At 39.6% G+C, this 20,856-nt stretch overlaps 1 protein-coding gene across 1 annotated transcript in view; it reads right to left on the reverse strand.

Annotated features, from left to right (window-relative positions):
* Positions 1-17,529, reverse strand: part of si:cabz01074944.1 (T-lymphocyte surface antigen Ly-9) — a 29,210-nt gene extending 11,681 nt beyond the window's left edge. The window contains exons 1-3 of the mRNA XM_056462581.1: positions 17,407-17,529; positions 5,372-5,683; positions 1,067-1,336 (exon numbers count right to left, since the gene is read on the reverse strand). Of these exons, the coding sequence (XP_056318556.1) occupies positions 1,067-1,336; positions 5,372-5,683; positions 17,407-17,470 (646 nt within the window). The 5' untranslated portion in view covers positions 17,471-17,529. The remainder of the gene's footprint in view (positions 1-1,066; positions 1,337-5,371; positions 5,684-17,406) is intronic.
* Between the last annotated feature and the right edge of the window lie 3,327 nt (positions 17,530-20,856).

Raw genomic sequence — 20,856 nt, forward strand, 5'->3', positions numbered from 1 at the left:
TTAAGAAATCTTTTGCATGAATATTAATTTATATATATTTATATTTATAAATGTATATATATCTTTATTTATTTATTTATTTATTTATTTATTTATTTTTTTAATACTTGGTAACATTTTGAAGACTCTGAGGCTCTGTATGTGTTCATATGTTCATTCATTCATTCATTCATTTTCATTTCGGCTTAGTCCCCTTATTAATCTGGGGTCGCCACAGTGGAACGAACCGCCAACTTATCCAGCACGGGGTTTTTACGCAGCGGATGCCCTTCCAGCCGCAACCCATCTCTGGGAAACATCCAGACACACTCACTCACACTCATACACTACGGACAATTTAGCTTACCCAATTCACCTTTACCGCATGTCTTTGTACTGTGGGGGAAACCGGAGCACCCGGAGGAAACCCACCTGAATGCAGGGAGAACATGCAAACTCCACACAGAAATGCCAACTGACCCTGGCTCGAACCAGCGACCTTCTTGCTGTGAAGCGACAGCACTACATACTGCGTCGCCTTTTTTAAAAAATGTATATAATCGCATGCTTCTCACACGATATGTGAACCTCAAGCGAGAATGTCGTCGACTGCAACTTTCTGTCATACACCACGCCTACCAAAAGGGTACCAGTGGAACCATTTAGCAGTGGAAACACATGGCTGATAAAGGTGACCTGTACCATACCAGTGGAAATGAGGGATTAGAGCGCTGTCTGCTGTTCAAAACTAGCCAAGAGCGCTGTCTGCAGTTACACATGTAAGCCAAACTATAATATTTGTTTATGTAAATCTGGCTAATGTTATAAGTAGACTTCATGAACAGTACAAAACAAATAATTAAGCTCATGCTTGGATAAGTGTGGTTTTGCTATTAGTGGAGCTCAAGTGAGTGACAGCTTGACCCCGCCCTCACACTAGTAAATGGCCAATCAGAGAGGTAGTTAATTTGATCAAATAAAAAAGTAGCACTGATAAATCATTGACAATAATAGACTCTGCAATGTTTCATTAAGATGGTTAAATATGATTTCATGACTAGAGCAGTTCATTTATTTGAACCCAGACCTGTACTTGTGTATTTTGATTCCTCAGGGCACTCTAGAGTCTCCTCAGTGCTCTTTTTGCTGACGGTGTTGTCTGCTGTGCAGGAGACTCTGCTGCTCTCTGCTGGATGGAGGCTGATGTTCAGTTGCGGTCCGAGACTCTTGCCCTGATCACCGATTATCCAGCTGTAGGATGAGTTCAGGTCATCCGTTGTTTCACAATGGAGATGAAACGTGCAGTTTTTTGACAGACGGGAAATCTTGTGCGTAATCTCCACATTTTTGATGCGATCTGTTGGAGAATTATATGCAGTAGTTAATTATTTGAGTATACCAGCAGTGTAACAGTAAACATTTTTGTACCTAACACTTTCAGCTGATGAACATTTCGAGGGTGCACCCTTTTAAAGCTAAGATGGTCAATTAGACACTCTACGGCAGGGGTCACCAATCTCTGTCCTGGAGGGCCGGTGTCCCTGCAGGGTTTAGCTCCAGCTTGCCTCAACACACCTGGCTGGGTGTTTCAAGTATACCTAGTAAGACCTTGATTAGCTCATTCAGGTGTGTTTGATTAGGGTTGGAGCTAAAATCTGCAGGACACCGGCCCTCCAGGAACAAGTTTGGTGACCCCTGCTCTACGGTCTCACAGACTTAACAGACACACATATGGCCCCCATTAGCCGCATTTCCACTATCGGGCCAGTGTGAGCCAGGGCTTTAATCGGGCCAGTTCGGGCCAATAGCCCGGGAGGTTGAGAAATGAGGCCGAAATCTTGTCGCGTTTCCACTGTCGGGCTAGTTGCTCGCAGCGCGTCACGCAAAAACCGCCCCCAGTACGTCCCCCGAATCAAACGTCACACAACCCGTCACACAACCCGCCCACTTCAGCGGGAGCAAAAAACTCAAATTATAACCACAAACACAACCTGGCATCACTACGAGAGCTGGAAGATGGAGAACACCGAAGCGATTGCTTTTTTACTGTTTGTGGTCTGTTGGTGTAAGGCCAGACAGCGATCCCTGGATAAGGACATTCGAGTTCGGCGGCATTTACTTCGAACTCAGATTTTTCTTAGTGAGTTGATCAAGCGCGATAGCAAAACAAATGTAAGGGAAGAAAGCATCTTGTCTCCTCTTTACCTGACAGGAAAACTCCGCCTTTGTACGTAACCCCGCCCCGAAGCCCCAGCTCGCCCTGGCTCGCTCGCTTTAGGCGCGATAGTTGAAACGCGGCTATTCTGAGCACCCAAAACCCAAGTGCATGCAGAGTGTGGCATTTGAGACCTGTTCAGATCGTCTCTTGATCTTAGAGCGCACTACACGTACAACAAACTAAGCTGAGTCTCTGCTACTGCTTATTTTGTTTCAACACAGGCTTATGTGCTTCAGTTGTTATTTTTGTGAAGCTACAAAAATGTACTTGAACATTCATTTGACTGTAGTTTCTAGGTAAAATGAACACTAGGGGGCAGTACAACAACTTCTGTTCCTTTTCACACTAATGATATTCACAAGGACACATTAGGTTATTTTAGCGCTTCCACATTATCGTGACAAAAAATCAACAGCATAATATTTAGCATTGATTGACATCGCAGCCCATCATTATCATTGTCTAATTAAATCAAACATACATGCGTAACAATAAGAGTGACACTGCTGGGTTTAGCTGCTGTGACAAAAGTATGCCTGTGCCTATTATATGGTTTGGTGCAGTGGTGTAGTACACACATATACTCAGTATGCCTACTTTTTTCCGTGAGCTGTTTGGGTATTACTACTTCTGAGGATCATACTCTCGGTATGCTCACTTGTTTTGGTGATTTAGACTTCCCTAATTTTTGAATATTGAGTATTTGAGTTTTTCGAAGATCTCAACAAATCAGCTGAATGAAGTCTTGCTGAAACGTTCAAGTAAAATTATAAAACAGCATGGGCGTCGCTTTAGCCCTCCTGTATTTCCATTCAGCCCCCCTAACACCTTTGCGATTACCTGTACACTACTAAATGATCGCCTCAGTCTCCTTTAAATTTAATATAAAAATGGCAGCAGAATCCCGCTCCTGAACTCGTTTATTAGTTAGTCAGCAAACCACAGCTGTGCAGTGTGTGTGTGTGTGTGTGTGTGTGTGTGTGTGTGTGTGTGTGTGTGTGTGTGTATATATATATATATATATATATTTATCTATCAACTGAATCAAAGATGCATTGACTTTCGTCGTTTCTTTGCCTACTTTTAAAATTTGGATTAGGTGGGTAATAGTACACCACCTATATTTTTAGGACTACACCACTGGTTTGGTGAAATTCTTATTAATTAATTAACTACAGGTTTTGAAATCCACACAAACTTTTGCACAGCCTATTTTTCAGTTTCACTTCAATTTCACACATCTCAATACAGTCAATGCTACACTAGGTATTTCTTTCTGAATAACATGACATTTATCTAGCTTTCTCTAGAAACCGAATGGCATTTCACTGTGATCTTCTCTTATAAAGAAAGACCACATAATTGTGCAGCCACAGAGAGGGTGCACAAATTTTTGCATAAAAATGTTTGCCTTTGTCACACACACACACAGGCACATACGCACGCACAGGTTCTACCTATCATGCCCCTTTTTACAAGATGTAAAATAAGTCTCTGATGTCTCCAGAGTGTGTGTCAAGATTCAGCTCAAAATACCTCACAGATAACGTTTAACTCTTTGAAACTGACTCTGTTTGATCCCAATTGTGCTATTTTGGTGACTGTCTCTTCAAATCAGCTGACATTATCTTCAGCAGCTCAAACACTCTAAAGCTGCGGTCACACTGGGCTTTGTGTGTGCGAAATTCTGTCGTGCGGCACTGCGAAAAGGGGCAGGATTAAACAAGATGTTTAAACATTAAAAAAGCGAGCGATTGCTCCATGTATTAAGTTTCTGTCCAGAAAGGTCCAGTTTTGATCCTCGATTGCTCTCACGCAGTCAAGTGATGCGATTTCGCAGGTCAGAGTTCACCAAGCTTGAACTTTGCACCGCAGCGACCTGCGAAACTTGACGCATGACTTTGTGTTTCCGGTCGGACGCATTCGCGTGCGTATGAATGGAAGTCCATGGGAGGAAAAGCCCAGTGTGACCGTAGCTTAATGGATAATGGACAGGCGGCTGCTTCTCACTCAGGGCTGCTGTTTATGCCAATGAGATAGAGATGGAGAGTTGGTCACTAGTGGGCGGGGTTTTCCCCCTCTGATGACACGTACAATGGGAGAATGTCAATCAAAGTGTTTCTGCAGACTGTTTATATCAAGTCTGATTATAAAAATAATAAAATGTTCACCATTAGAAGCTGGCTATATTCACACACTAAGATAAGTTAGAATGTCAGTAGAAATAATAATAATAATAATATTAATAATAATATTAAGGCAAGGCAAGTTTATTTATATAGCACATTTCATACACAGTGGCAATTCAAAGTGCTTTACACAAACAGGAATAAAAACAAATAATAAAAATGGTTAAAAAAATAAAATAAATAAGCATAAAAACAGATAAAATGTGTTATAAAAGAATTAAAAAGAAGAGAAAAACATAATAGTGCTATCTGTCGGACGTAGCACAGTGCTCATTCAGTAAAGGCACAGCTAAACAGATGTGTTTTCAGTCTTGATGTGAATGTGCCTAATGTTGGAGCACATCTGATCATTTCTGGAAGCTGATTCCAGCAGCGAGGGGCGCTGTTAGTAGCTGAAAGCCGATTCACCCTGCTTTGACTGAACTCTTGGAATTTCTAGTTTATTTGATCCTAAAGATCTGAGTGATCTGTGATCTGTATTCAGTGAGCATATCTGTAATGTATTGAGCTCCTAGGCCATTTAGTGATTTATAGAGCAGTAATAATACTTTAAAATCTATTCTGAGTGTTAAGACCTGAGGACAGGTGTGATGTGCTCTGATTTCCTGCTTCTGGTCAGAATTCTTGCCGCAGCGTTCTGGATGAGCTGCAACTGTCTGACTGTCTTTTTGGGAAGGCCAGTGAGGAGACCGTTACAGTAATCCACCCTGCTGCTGATAAAAGCATGAACAAGTTTCTCTAAGTTTCCCCTGCAAACAAAGCATCTAATTCTTAGTAATAACACTAATAATAACTGTTTAATATGAATTCAAAACTGTGGGACGGTTAAACCAAGCAGTCATTTTTTTTTTGCATTTTTTTCTCTATACCAACATTTTACAAATGAATTAGGCTTAAATGATCATGGACATCAGTTCTGAAATGTTTATGTTGTTGTGGAGTTTAGTAACACACTGCCAGAATAAGAGTAAGTCATTAAACTCACTGTGAACATGCAGCACAATCAGTTTTGTTGGAAGTTGACTTCCTCCTCCTTTTTCTGCAACAATTGTGAAGTTTCCAGAATCCTGATGTTTCAGATCCTCTATTGTTATACTGATATGGTCATTATTCGTCTTTATCCTTTCAGGAAATAATGGTGGTTGCACTGGTTTAAACTGATCTTTATCATACTCTGCAAATGTTTTCTCATTAAATTTCCATTCTACCAGATTGCCTCTTAGATGATTAGCAGGTAAATCCAGTGAGTCTCCGACAGCTTTGTGCACGACCTCAACATCTCCACCAGCACATGACCCTAAACATAGAGAAATAATAAAAGCAGATTAAATACTTCAGTCATATTACACATTCACGAGTTCACACTTGCAATAGTTTCAGAATAAAGCGTATTTGGCGTGCTGTCCGGGGAGAGGGCTCTGAGCTCGGGGAAGACACCCAAACTCGAGTTATTCCTCTTATCTATTAGGAGTTGGGATTCGAGCCAAGTATCTAGCCCGGCCCCAGAACACTCCCCCCGGGATTGTAATGCTTAAGAGGTGAGTTGACGGGGTGGTGGAGGGATGCTAAAGTCGTAAGATGCTGCAGGTAAGACAGCTTTGGTATATATAGGGTTTTGGTCAAGAACTGATTGGATAATAGAATAATGGTCAATGACGTATTTGATACTGAAACTTCTGCGCGTGCTCCTCCCGAAATTTGTTTTTAAAACATCACTTATTGCCCAGTGTGATGATTCTGCAGTGGAGTGCATCTTCATAAAATCTAATAAACAATCTATAAACTTATTTGGGGTCCCCTGACACGTTTTCATTGTGGACTGTGCTATTTGCAGTGCGTTTCTGTATTTGCATGTGTTGTGAGTGTTTTCATGCACAACCATCTATAAATACAATCAAGAATAAAGATACGATCGGAATAAAGTGTTTTATGGTTTCCCGAGTCTAACAGTACTCAAGTACAGTAAATGAATGACAAAAATGAAAATAATTCAATAAAATTAAGTTTACAAATTAGTGGTGTAACGGAAACCTAATGGCTAGGTTTTTTAGTAACGGATCGGACCATTTTTCGCATCAACTAAAAAGGGGAGGAGACTAATGTTAATTACTAATGTAATTTATTGCAAAAACAGCACTGCAAGACACTTGGTTTTAACAAACATAAAATGCAGAAATAATCAGCAGAGTAAAAATAAATTCACTGGTTCTACTTCTGTTGCTGATAACGCTGAATGTAGAAATCTAACATTAAAAATTGTACAACCCATATTTATTTTAGTCTCATCTTCAATAAACGACTATTCACTATTCACTGGACTATTCACTAATCATTGGTTTTATGAGTGTTATTCACTCATAAAACTTCATGTTTCATTGCTAGATGATCATTATTGAAGAATTATTCAGTGGCATATCTTTGATGGCTGGTTGTCGCCACCTATTGGTTAATCAATGCAATCGCTGCCTACAACTTTCATTTTTGAGCGTCAAGTTAAATGCATTTGACGGCGATTTTAATCTTTAGCATAAACATCAGTGGTTTTGTCTAAACTGTACACTGTTCTCCCAGTACTTCTGTGTTATTTGAGTGTTTATAACTTCATAACTCACTCAAAACACTAAAGACTGAGTCTCTCTTTTGATATTTAGCATTGTTCAAACACAGATCTGAATGCAGCAATTGGAATGATTAATAAACATATGCAAATCAGCATCATTTATAATTTATGTTGCGTGGGTGTTGAGATCCTGATCTTTTAATAAATAATCGTGAATATTACACTGAATGCATTAATGCAGGCTAAACAAGTGACAGAAAACACCTTTAATAACCTAAGAAACCCACCACATCCCCAATAACCCACCACAACTTCTTCTGCCATCATTATATTTTACAGGAAAGCCTAAATGCTTCCATACATGTGATTTGAATGAGGCTAGAGGCAATCTCTCTGTGATCGTTACACATTTAGGATTAATCTAAAAAAAACATAATATACTGTATATATTAATCCGCGGGTCACGTGTGTTCCAATCTGTGGGTTGTGATCATATGATCAACCGTGATCCATTACACCCCTATTACAATTGGTACAATTTCTTAAAGCTAAATGTTTTGTTTAAATCATTATACAGTCACAGGCATCAGAAACACATGCAGATGCTAAATTATAATACGAACTCCACATTGCAGATCCTGCGACGTGGCGATTGCTGAGGCTCACATTGTGATACCGATGCTGAAATCATATATTGTGCAGCTCTACTTCTATTGGACACAAATTAGGGTTTTTTTTTTTATTCAACGAGAGATATTTAGTCAGGACAAAAGAGTTTTATGGACGTGATTGTGTGTTTTTATTGATCATTCTTCAGATATAAGCGTTTAGCGGAAGAAAGAAATGTAGAACCACTGGAGAGTGAATCACAGAGAAAGCCATTTGAAGGAAATTGGCCCATTTTCACGTTGACTGAACACCATGATGATTGCGTTTTATTCTGCATTTATTGAATCACTCTTAACACTTTCTCTCGTGTGGTAGTTTGGAAACTTGTCTGGGTAGCATAATAACTCATTAAATCAAATGGTCTAGTGAATGTAGGGTCACAGCTTAGTAAAGCACCCATGGATGATGCAGATGGGCATGCACTGCAGTGGAGCCCCTAAAATAGTTGATTTTATTTCGTTTTTTTTCTTGAACGGCAACTGATGCTTGTTAACTGATCATTAACCAGAGAAATGGTATAGTTTAATTTGATTTACGACTGATATCTACTATATTAAATCCCATGCACAGGATCCATTTGGATGGAAACAGCTAGTAATAAACCTCCCTCACCATAACGCATGTTTCGTTTTAAGGTTACATTTTAGGAACTACCAGAAAACAGTTTTATTTACTGAGAGTTGGCGACTTTAATGTGAGTTTTGAATTAATCTTGAGTGGTTTATCAGATATATTAGGGCTGTGCGATTTGGGGAAAATATGTAATTGCATTTTATTTGACAGATAATGCAATTTGATTGACTATTTTATACAAACTTCAAGCTGATTTAAATTTAATTCAAGCTTCAGCTCAATAATCTGTAAGCTGTAGCAATAATTCTGCGACAGCTCTTAAAAATGACCTGTTTTTGTTCGGTGTCTGTAGCTATGTTTACATCCACCTATTTTTATGCGCATTTTGGATATTCGTATAATAAACCGGTTGATGAAAACGCCAAGATGCGCATACATTAAGAAAATGCGCATAAAAAACGTATGCGCATAACTGAGTAGGATAATGTCACGAGTGGGGCTCAAAGCAAGGAACAACAGAGATGAGGATCCAAGTGCAGGTAAAATAAGATTATATTTAAGCAAAACAGGGATAACAGAAGTGGCTGGTACAAAAGGGCAATGCAAAAATGTTGTCAAAAAACTGGCATAAGGTCAAAGATAAGTAGCAAACAGGAAAAAAATATGTAATTGCATTTTTTTTGACAGATAATGCGATTTGATTGACTATTTTATACAAACTTCAAGCTGATTTTAATTTAATTCAAGCTTCAGCTCAATAATCTGTAGGAATAATTCTGCGACAGCTTTTAAAAATGACCTGTTTTTGTTCGGTGTCTGTAGCTATGTTTACATCCACCTATTTTTATGCGCATTTTAGATATTCGTATAATAAACCGGTTGATTCAAACGCCAAGATGTGCATACATTAAGAAAATGTGCATAAAAAACGCATGCGCATAACTGAGTAGGATAAACTTTTTATTCTATAAAAAAAGATGCGCATAAACTACGATGGAAACACTTTTACCGCACAAATTTCAGCGTGCGCATTAAAAAAGGTCATGTGATTTTGTGATAAGAGATCATGTGATGATGAAAATGTGTGTAAATGGACAAACCAGCAGGCTCAGCACACTGTAAACCATCTGATTATTATGATTAGAAAGATAAAGATAAATATAGATTAAATATAGCTTAAAAGGGCTGTAACAAGTGGGTTATTTTTAGTTTTTTTCCTGTTGCGCTCAACAAACAGCCAAATGAACAGAGAAGGGTCTCATGACCTTAAGGTTAACTTCACACCTCTCTCCAAATTTCAGGAGGTAAAATATTGACTCTTAAGCATGACCAAATAACCAGAGAAGGGTCTCTGGACCTTAAGGTTAGCTTTTTCCAGATTTCAGGAGGTAGAATATTGACCCTTAAGCATGACCAAATAACCAGAGAAGGGTCTCCGGACCTTAAGGTTAGCTTTCTCCAGATTTCAGGAGGTAGAATATTGACCCTTAAGCATGACCAAATAACCAGAGAAGGGTCTCCGGACCTTAAGGTTAGCTTTCTCCAGATTTCAGGAGGTAGAATATTGACCCTTAAGCATGACCAAATAACCAGAGAAGGGTCTCCGGACCTTAAGGTTAGCTTTCTTCAGATTTCAGGAGGTAGAATATTGACCCTTAAGCATGACCAAATAACCAGAGAAGGGTCTCCGGACCTTAAGGTTAGCTTTCTTCAGATTTCAGGAGGTAAAATATTGACTCTAGATAATCATGCTGACACTAAAAACCTCAAATTTGTGCTTTGCGATCAGAAATAATGTGCACCTAGCTGAGAGAGAAGGTGGGCCTGATCATCTCACACTTCACTCTTACCTAATATAGGCCGACCTTTGGCCAGCACCCAAATTTTGACTATAAAGATGAGGGTTTCTTGCTGAAACATTGGAAGCTCAGCCATGGGATAAGTGCACATCGTCCGGCATTCTCGGACACGCGTGTTGCTTTTCCAATGTGACTGCAACGGGCTCCCCAGTCTTTGAAGAGGAAAATGATGGCACGTCTCTGAGGTTGTATTTACTTATAACAAGTTGCTTGGGGTTTCTTTATCTGTCTTTTATTTATGTAATATCATCTTTATTTCGCATTATATTCTTTTATGCAATTTTGTTGTATTTTGATTAATGATGTTCATGAGTATGATTCATGGTTATTGAATATTATTGTGATGATTGATATCAGCTGTGTGAACCAGCAATAAACAGGTGTATATGGTGTATGGACCGTTATTGGTGCCTTCTCTTGTCGATAAGCACCACACTTGTCTCACTTACATAAACCTTTTTGGTATGCTGAAACATTTTACATACTCAAATTTGGGGCATACTAAAACAGGGGGGTCATAATATTGACCTTAAACTGCTAAAAACTGCTTTTATTCTAGCTGAAATAAAACAAATAGGACTTTCTTCAGAAGAAAAAATATTATCAGACATACTGTGAAAATTTCCTTGCTCTGTTTAACAACATTTGGGAAATATTTAAAAGAAAAATCTAAGGGGGGCTAATAATTGTGACTTCAACTGTATATTTCTCATATTGCAGCCTCTTGTGATTAACTAATCGCCTTGTTTCAATTTGCAATTCGATTCCGATTAATCGCACGGCATATTAAATGTTTTTAATGTACAATTCAAAGTTGTTTTTGTGTTATTTTTTATTGACGTAAGAAGCTGTCATGATTATTACATAATATACGATGAAACAGCCATAAATTGCTGATGTGGGAATAAACAAAACATATTGCAGAACCAAGAGTGACAGAAACTGCTATGAGCCAGAGGTCACTCAGCTGAATAAGGACAGGTTTCAGGAACATTACTTCATTTTATAACGAAATAATTCCACATAATTTGTACATTAGTCATTTACCATTTTTAGTCCGGGTGGGGTGGGGGGTAGTCATGCTGGGAATTGTCGTCGCATTACAAGTTTTGTTGAATAAACCATTAACTATGACTTTTAGCTCAACAAATTCCTAATTAGCTGCTTATTAATAGTTATTAGGTGGGATTAGGTGTGGAAAATAAGATCTTGCAGAACATGTGCTTTATAAGTACTTATAATAGGCAGTGTATTAATAATAGGCAGGAAATAAGCCACTTGTTAAAGCAATAGTTCACACAAAAATAAAAACGACTCATGATTTTCTCTCCCTCTTGTTGTTTTATACTTTTAGAGACACTTTTTAGATGTTAATTCTGTTGAACATAAATGTAGATAATTTGAAGTATGCTGGTTCATGGTACACATTGACTTCCATTGTAGGAATAAATATCACTATCAACATGAATAGGCATTGGATTGGTTTTTGTCACAATTCGTTACGTGTATTTCATGCAAGTACGGTTCATGTAAGCAGTTTGTTGGCTTGTTATTATGGTTACAGCCCACCTATTCTGTCCCATCACTTTTTAACTTTGTTCATTTGTTCAGTTTACACCGTCTCTTTCACCAACACAATCTCACGGCAATTCGTAACTTTTTGATTTTAGTGGCTAATTCGTATGAATTCGTACGATCTAATTCGTACATTTTAGTACGATTTGCTCATCCCCCAATGACGGTTGGGTTTAGGGGTGGGGTTAGGTGCCACGCCTTCTTTTTAAAATCGTACAATTTCGTACGACTGAACTCGTACAAATTCGTACGAATTAGCCACTAAACTGACAAAACGTAAAATACGGACGTTTTCTCGTGAGATCAGGCCGCTTTCACACTTTCTGCTGCCAACTCGCATGCTTCAGATTATATCAGGGTAAAGATTCCAGTTCAAGACGGCACAGAAACTGAAAACTCGGTCTGCTGCACGTTTCTCTCTTAGGTCATGGATGCTTTTTTTAATTCAACATGTTTTTGCGCTGCAACTTGTAGGCAGAATGCTTAATATAACGCCAGAATACTCGTATTTAACAGTCGGTTCTAAAGCGAAAGAACGCATTAGTTGAAGAACTGAAGAATTTTTGTGTTGTGTTTTACTTAATTTTGATTAAATACATTATATTTACTAGTATTTATTTAACTGTCTGGTTTTAGTGCTGCTTACACTCAGAAAAATGTTGAAACTACACAATTCTTAACTTGTTTTTAGGACAATCTAATAGTTTCATGTTGAATCCACATCAATTTTTTAAAAGATTAAGTTAACTCAGTCGATTCGTGTTGGGACAACGTGAAGGAAATGTGTGGAACCTAGCATTTTTTACAGTGTAGTTATGCTTGGTTCATTGTAAAATGTTTGTATTGTTTTTAGAGTGAATAGATTTTAATATCCGTCCATGAAAAATAGCCATTTGGATAATTCTGGTGCATTTGCAGCAATGCTAATCAATGTACACAGTGCCTGACAGATGAACTAATACGATAAAGACATTTAAAATGACAGCAGCAAAAATGAGTGCACTGTTGATATTACCAGTAATCAACAACAATAGACTAAGGCTGCCTTCCCGTCTCTACATCGAGTGTTTTGTTCTGAAACAGATATTAAAATTGTTACGCTTATTTTTGTTCGTGGTGCGGTTCGCTTTCACACACCAGAGTTTCTAAACGGATTAAAATAGTTCAAACAAGTCACGCGTGAGTAAACCGTTCTCACATTGGTCAGAGTTTCACACTTAATTGTCCTGCTCAGCTGTCATGCGTCCTTATTTTAATGTATGACGATGAGTAAGATACAATGAGTGAAAAGGTGCAGTTTAATTTTGAATGGTGACAACCACAGACATTATCACCAAGTATAAATCAGAGGTAAGACTTTCTCAGAGCTGTTGGCAACAATTATGCATTATAGGCTTTACATCTGGGGTGTCTAAAGTTGGTCTACCTAGAAAGAGCTTGATTAACTGGTTCAGGTGTGTCTTTTTGGGGTTGGAACTAAAATATCCAGGACTGAGTTTGGACACCCCTGATTTACAATACAGAGAGAAATAACAGATAAATCGAGACTGCAGTTTGGTAAAACAGATAAGCAGATCTGGTTAATAGTTCAGCATTAATTCACCTTAATATTCGACATGAAACACACTCTTATCAGTCTTCATATTGCCATATGTGGCTATTACATATCCATAATACACTGTGATTATAGCCTGGTTCGTTGGTACGTTGGATCGCATTGCTTTCTCACCACAATCTAGGGCCAGAGCAAGCTGAACCGGCGCTCTAGGCAAACTGGGTGATCTCTGGGTAATGCTGCCCTGGGTGATCACCTATATTGCCCATGCCTAAATCCGCCACTGCTACAATCGATTCACTTCAGAGTTTGTTTCAACCGAGCCCAGACCACCCTATTCAGGCGATCTCAGATTGATTGTTTTGGCAAGGATCAGAGCGCAATTGCGATGTTCACATATAGCGAACCGAGCTCACAGGTAAATGCGACAGGTTCTCCATCAAACGTCTAGGTGTGAAAGCAGCCTAAATTAAAACTTAAGACTGAAAGTAGTGTACATGACCTTGAGAATAACATTTTTAAATGACTGTGAACGGCAGATTATACACTGTAATAATGCTGTTTTCCACACAATCGACTTGTGTTGGGACAACATGAAGGAATTAAGTTCGCTTGGTAGTTTTTACAAATTTAAGTGGATTGAACATTAGTGCGGTTTATTTCTAAACTCAGTTCGAGAGGATCACATGCTTATGATTGATCGAGGCTGGTCCCTCATCAGCTCCGCATATCGCCAATCAGATGAATAGTGACTCACTATAAATAATCAGAGTTATCCACTTCAGTCATCTTCGCCTTGAAGAATCCCGCCTTCCACCCCTACTCCTCCCCTTCTCCTGATAGGGCCCAGTGGTTAGCACTGTCGCCTTACAGCAAGAACGCCACTGGTTCAAACCCTCACCGGGCCAGTCAACATTTCAGTAAGCAGTTTGCACGTTCTCCCCATGCTCGCGTGTGTTTTCACTGGTTTCCTCCTACCATCCTAAAACATACATCTTAAAAGTGCAGTATGTAAGTTTGACACCCAGTGGTTGAACTAGGTATTGCACTCCTGGATCAAAACAAATGAAAGCGCAGGTTGCCAGATTGAGGACAGGAGCGAGTGATTTTAAACCATGTTCTAAAAGACCAACACCTCGAATTGATATATTAGAGACGGCTTCTATTTCTCACAGCTGAACAACAGAAAACTTGATGACATGATCAGCTCAGGTACACCTCATGTGCTTTATTCAGTGTTAAATGCTAACAATGTGAGTGTTAGAGTCAAATTTATTATGCAAATTGTAGAATATTATGTATAGTTATCATCATTTGTTTACTGCATTTATACTGTCTACAATCAAAAGAATGTTCATATTGTTACTGCATGCTTTATGCCTTTGGTTATTGATGACGGATCACGTCATATCCTTGTTGTAAAGAGAGAAAGAGACGGAGTGAGACAGTTTTTGACCGTCGTTCCATATTGTATCGTTATATAAAGATAAAAAGATCGTTCCTACGTTAAAGAACAAATAAACTCAAGAGAAGAATATAACGTCTTGGATGAGTTCGTGGCGTCAGACTGGTTACTTTAAAGGATCATATTTAAAGCTTGGATAATGGAGTGCCATTATAGTGAGTTTGAAGCCATTTTACATCACATTTATTGCCATATACTGAAAGCAGCAGCAGATATTTCATCTCAGATCCTGAAAATAAAATAAACCGTCTGAAATTGAACTTTAGAATTAAACGCATATCAGTGATTCAGCATGTACATTTAATAATGTTAAAGAGGTTTAATATGTATTAATTAGATTATAAACCTTACCATTTTATGAGTGAGTGCACTATTCTGTGCTTCTGACTGGCTGTATTTACATTTCTGTCGTGTTTCGTCTGGTGAAAACAGCCAAACTGCTCATCACTGCGTATCTTGTAACAAAGTGTGTTGTTAGGACACGAGGTTACAATGTAACCTGCTCACCTAATGTTTACACTCGTAATATTTATATTATTAGCTAATTAATAACCTCATGTGGAACTGAATCTGCTACCGTCCACCGGAAGTCTTATTTCAGTCACGGACGCATGCTTTGAGAGTCTTTCTGAATGAATGAATGAATGAAATACGTGGTTTTCCACTGAGCAACCCCCAGTGCTGAAATATAATTGGCTAAACTGGCATTGAGCGGGTTAAAATGACCAAAACAAAGACAGCGTTCTGGCACGGAAAACACATGTTCAAAGCAGAATATCTGACTTCAGCATTGTTTTTCAGATAAACAAGAATGTTTACCTGGCATTTTTCTAAAATATCTGCCAACATATTATGGTATTTTTATGCTTTAGAAGAGTCAAAAACTTTTCCCAGTGATGGGTTGCGGCTGGAAGGGCATCTGCTGCTTAAAACATGTGCTGGATAAGTTGGCGGTTCATTCCGCTGTGGCGACCCCTGATTAATAAAGTGACTAAGCTGAAAATAAAATGAATGGATGAGTCAAAAACTTACATGCAGCACCTTTAAATAAATGGACGAATCTAAAGTGGCATCTTAAGTCAAACTCTTAGCCAGCTACATCTCTCAGCTATTCCTAACACGCTTACAAGCAGGGGAGTTCTCAAGACCTGCCTGAGCTCAAACTCCTCTCTCACCCCTTCAACCGAAAGGGAGCTCCAGGCTCGAGGATATTTTGAGCTCGGGGCTTTCTCCCGGGTCAGCATGCCAAACACACTTTATTATCAATCATCAGCTCAGTGTGAACTCTTGAAAACAATTTAAAAACTTAGTAACTAAGTAGAACAAACAGCAAGCGTCATGTTTTTGAGTGTAAGGCTGTGTGTTTTATGCGGATGTTCGGTATTAAGTGTCGCAATAGCGGATTTTTTTAATAATACAATGCAAACTAAAAACCGTGACCACAGAAACGTGATACAAATTAACTGTTTGGAACTGTTGTGAAGTGTCAGCAGCCAGCATTCTTCAAAATATCTCCTTTTTTGCGTTCAACAGAATAAAGAATCTTAAATCGAGTTTGATCAAGTGGAGGCTAAACGTAAACGATGGCAGAATTGTCATTTTGAGGTGAACTATCCCTTTAATGGTGAGAATTAGCCCCTAAATAAAGCGCTACCAGACTTTAAAAGCACTTTTATTTAATCTAGCTTTATTTAATTGTGTTTTATATGTGATTAAATGGTGTGTGGTTATCTGTAAAAGCAGAAAGACCTGTCTATGAAATGTGTGAACTGACACTGCAACCCCTAGATTACAGATTTTCCTTCCATTACACTATACATGTTCACAAATAACAGCAAACCTGAGCAGTCTGTGAGGAAGACCTCAAATGGAAATAAACGCTTGGTAATAAACAGACCAGAAACACATCCTACAGCTTCACCAGTGATCGATCTGTTATCTTAGAACCACAACACCATCAGAATGACTTTATTTCCACTGTAAACCCGAAAGTCCCCTACTGTACCATCTGTAATGCTGTTCATTTGCTCAATGATCTCTGATCTGTGTGTTTAATAGCTGGTGTTATTCACAGCTCATCACTTCTGCCAGTTGCTGATCAATAAGGAAGTGTTTGACACCACCGCTAACACCCACAGACTGCAGCTTCTTGACATTTTAACTTCTTAATGTACTCTTCTTACATTCTTTTGCACGAATGATACACCTTTAATATTAAGGTGAAGTAATAGTCTCGCTGTATGATGACACTACGCAGGTTTGTGCCGCTTGCAACATACTTTACATTTAGCCACAGTTTCTAGAGATAAAACTTGAGGTTTCCTGAGCCGAGCAGTTTCTATCGCAGAGATGACACTTCGATAGGACGCAGTGCTGGGTTAAAAAAGGCATCTTAAGCCTGGGTCATGCATTAAAAATGAACAATTACGCAAATATCACACGACACCTACCTGCGTTAAATGGAAACTAGCACATTTAGTGAGCATCTTAAAAATAAAAGTGATTTAGATTGTAATATATTGACTCTTCCAACCCGACACTGAGATGTAAACACAATATACATGTTCAGAAAAGAAATACTACTTTAAAACTTGGATTTGAATGTCATTTTAAAAATCCCATACATTTAGATGTCATGTCAAATCATTTACTTTGAGATGCTCTGTCGTGCAAACACTGGGCAGGTTTCCAGATACAGGTTCTGCAGTGTACACATGATGTTTCTAACAGCCTGCTGATGGACATTAGCAATCGTTTCACTCACCATGAAGAAGGAAAAGCAGAAGAGCTCCTAAAATGGAGCAGCAGGAGCTCTGAAAGACGTTCATGTCCTGAGGTTTCGCTGACTGACTGAAGCATCCGACACTGCAGATACAGCCAGAGGGGAGAAAACACACACTCAGACTTCCTTACAATGACTTTCAGTTTGTGCACATCTGATGAGCAAACAAACACACGCACACACGCACACACACACACACACACACACGCACGCCTCCTTGAACTATAGGGGGTTTCAGTTGTATTTCTGTCTGCTCCTTCCACTGGGGTCTGAAGCAGGAACGCCAACATTTGTGTGTGTGTGTGTGTGTACGTAAACACCAAAGCACTGCTTCATCATGGAGCAAACGTGAAGTGAAAATCCACAAGGAAATAAGGAAGTTTAAGTAACAAAGAGACTCTCTGTTAAAGTTTGCAGCTTTCTCTGGTGATTGTTGCTGTGTGAAGCGGTATATTAGTCTGCGTGTGGTCAACCACACGGTAACCAAACTCTGTGAAACAGTCATACACTGCCTGCTGTTTTCTAACCATCACGCATTTATTTCAGAGCTTAGAAACGTGTTTGTTTCCACATCAGCTCGAGTTATTTTGAGCTGTGCAGGACATTGCTGTGCAGTCCGACGGAGGAAGTGAAACTGACATGGGAAGCTTTTACTTCAGATGGAAACTTTAACAATGGTCAGCAGAAGAGACCCGCCGGCTACCTCAAACTGTCGAGTTTCAGACACGTAAACAACCAGAGGAAGCTCAAATAAGTGTTTCATGAACATGTTAGTTATGTAATTTATATATTGATAACAATTGCAGACCGATTTCCAAACTATGTGTGTATTGTGGGTGGCACGGTGGCTCAGTGGTTAGCACTGTCGCCTCACAGCAAGAAGGTCGCTGGTTCAAGTCCCGGCTAGGTCAGTTGCCATTTCTGTGTAGAGTTTGCATGTTCTCTCCGTGTTGGCGTGGGTTTCCTCTGGGTGCTCTGGTTTCCCCCACAAGTCCAAACACATACGCTATAGGGGAATTGGATTAACTGTATAAGAGTGTGTGTGATTGAGTGTGTATGGGTGTTTTCCAGTACTGGGTTGCGGCTGGAAGGGCATCCGCTGTGTAAAACGTATGCTGGAATAGTTGGCGGTTCATTCCGTTGTGGTGACCTCTGATTAATAAGGGACTAATCCGAAGGAAAATGAATGAATTTGTGTATTGCAGGAAAAGTCTTGGGTTTCTAGAGTTCACACTTAGCTGATAATCAATAAAGCGTATTTGGCATGCTGTCCCAGGAGAGAGCCCTGAGCTCGTAATATCCTCAAGCCTGGGGCTCCCTCCCGTTAGAAGGGCGAGAGCGGAGTTCGAGCTCAGGTAGGTCTCGAGGACTCCCCTTCTTGTAGCCGTGTTAGAAGTGTAAACTAGTGTTGTTTTCGGTGATAATTTGGTTTAGTCGATTGGCTATTGTTTATGTTTTTGGATGGTGGGAGGAAACCGGGGGACCCGGAGGAAACCCACGCGAACACGGGAACATGTAAACTCCGCACAGAAACACCTGATAGGAGGTTGGACCAGCGGTGTTCTTGCTGTGAGGCAACAGTGCTAGCCACTGGGCCACCGTGTCGCCCTATCGGAAAATAGGGGAGGAAGTAGGGGTGGAAGGGGATGAGCTTCAAGACGAAGATAACTGGAGTGAAAAACTCTGGTTATTTATAATGCCTCCGTAATCATCTAATGGGTCAGATTACGGAGCTAATGAGGAGCCAGCCGTGTTGATCATAAGCACGTGATCCTCTCGAAATTAGTTTATAAATAAACCACACTGAGTGTTGCGCTAAATGTGGCTAGATTACGTCATACGTCAATTTGCATATTACTGACGTCATCATGTCTAACCGTTTCTGTTTGTTTGTGATGTTATTCTTTAATGTGAAATTTAATTCACCTTGATTTGTATAGCTCTTTTACAATGTAGGTTTTGTCAAAGCAGCTTCACATAGAAGATCACAGTAAATTGGAACAGTGTAGTTCAGTTTTGAGAGTTGAAGTTCAGTTTAGCTCAGTTCAGTGTGGTTTCATATTCAATACTGAGAGTGCAAACACTGAAGAGTAATCCATCGATGTGCTGCTCTACAAGTCCTGAACTGTGCAAGCCAGTGGCGACAGAGGCGAGGAACAAACTTCACCAATTGACGAAAGTGAAAGATAAAAAACCTCGAGAGAAACCAGGCTCAGTTGGGCACGACCATTTCTTCTATGGCCAAACGTCTTGTGCAGAGCTGCAGTCTAGGCGCCGGAGGCTGGAGAACGCTGGACATCAGCGAGACTCGTCTGTCCCTGGTCAAAAACATCCCCACAGCATGATGCTGCCACCACCATGCTTCACTGTAGGGATGGTATTAGTCAGGTGATGAGCGACGCCTGGTTTTCTCCAAATGTAACACCTGGCATTCACTCCAAAGAGTTCAAATTTAGTCTCATCAGACCAGAGAGTTTTATTTCTTATGGTCTGAGAGTCCTTCAGATGCCTTTTGGCAAATTCCAGGCGGGGATTGGCCGTCTGGCCACTCGGGTCTGATTTGTGGATTGCTGCACAGATGGTTGTCCTTCTGTAAGGTTCTCCTCTCTCCACAGAAGAACGCTGGAGCTCAGACAGAGTGACCATCAGGTTATTGATCACCTCCCTGACTAAAGCCCTTCTCACCGGAGTCCTAGTGGTTCCAAACATCTTCCATACTCCATTTTGGAATAAGGCTGTAACATAAACTAAAGTGGAAACAGTGAAGCGCTATCAATACTTTAGATGCACTGTATTAAGCTTATTTTACAAGATGTAAAATAAGTGTGTTGAGTGTGTATGTGAAGTTTCAGCTCAATATTCCACAAATAATGTTTCATAACTCTTTGAGACTGCCCCCTTTAGGCTTTGATCCTAATTTTGGCGTTTTGGTGACAAACTGAAGGTGAAGTTTGAGTTTTATCATCGAAGCAAATCCTGCTTCTCCCTCAGAGCTCAAAAACATCTGGTATCTGTAGATGTGATACTTCTCACCTATCAGTTCCCTGGGCTCGAAATGAAATGGGGAAGCAAGCTTTCAGTTCTGATACTCCTTAACTTGGAAAATTCTTCAGAAAGAGCCGAAAATATCTGATCTTATTCCGATTGAAGCCTTTTGGTTCCAGCTTAAACACGATGACAATAATCCATTGCTTAATGTAGGCATCTTAATGTACTTGAAGGACTAAGCTGTATTGTTTTCATCTTTTATTTTAAAGATGTGTGTTGTAGACTTCTTCTCCAGGTCACTGTTGTAAATGAGATATCGATGGGTTTTTACATGGTTAAATACAGAAAATGGAATTATGGTAATGCTTTAGATTAAGTACAAATCACCACTATTAACTACTGGGGTTATGTCTGGTGTTATGGAGTGCGATGGATGAATGATGA

The sequence above is a fragment of the Danio aesculapii genome, chromosome 7 (assembly GCF_903798145.1).
Source record: "Danio aesculapii chromosome 7, fDanAes4.1, whole genome shotgun sequence".
Taxonomy (NCBI): Eukaryota; Metazoa; Chordata; class Actinopteri; order Cypriniformes; family Danionidae; genus Danio; species Danio aesculapii.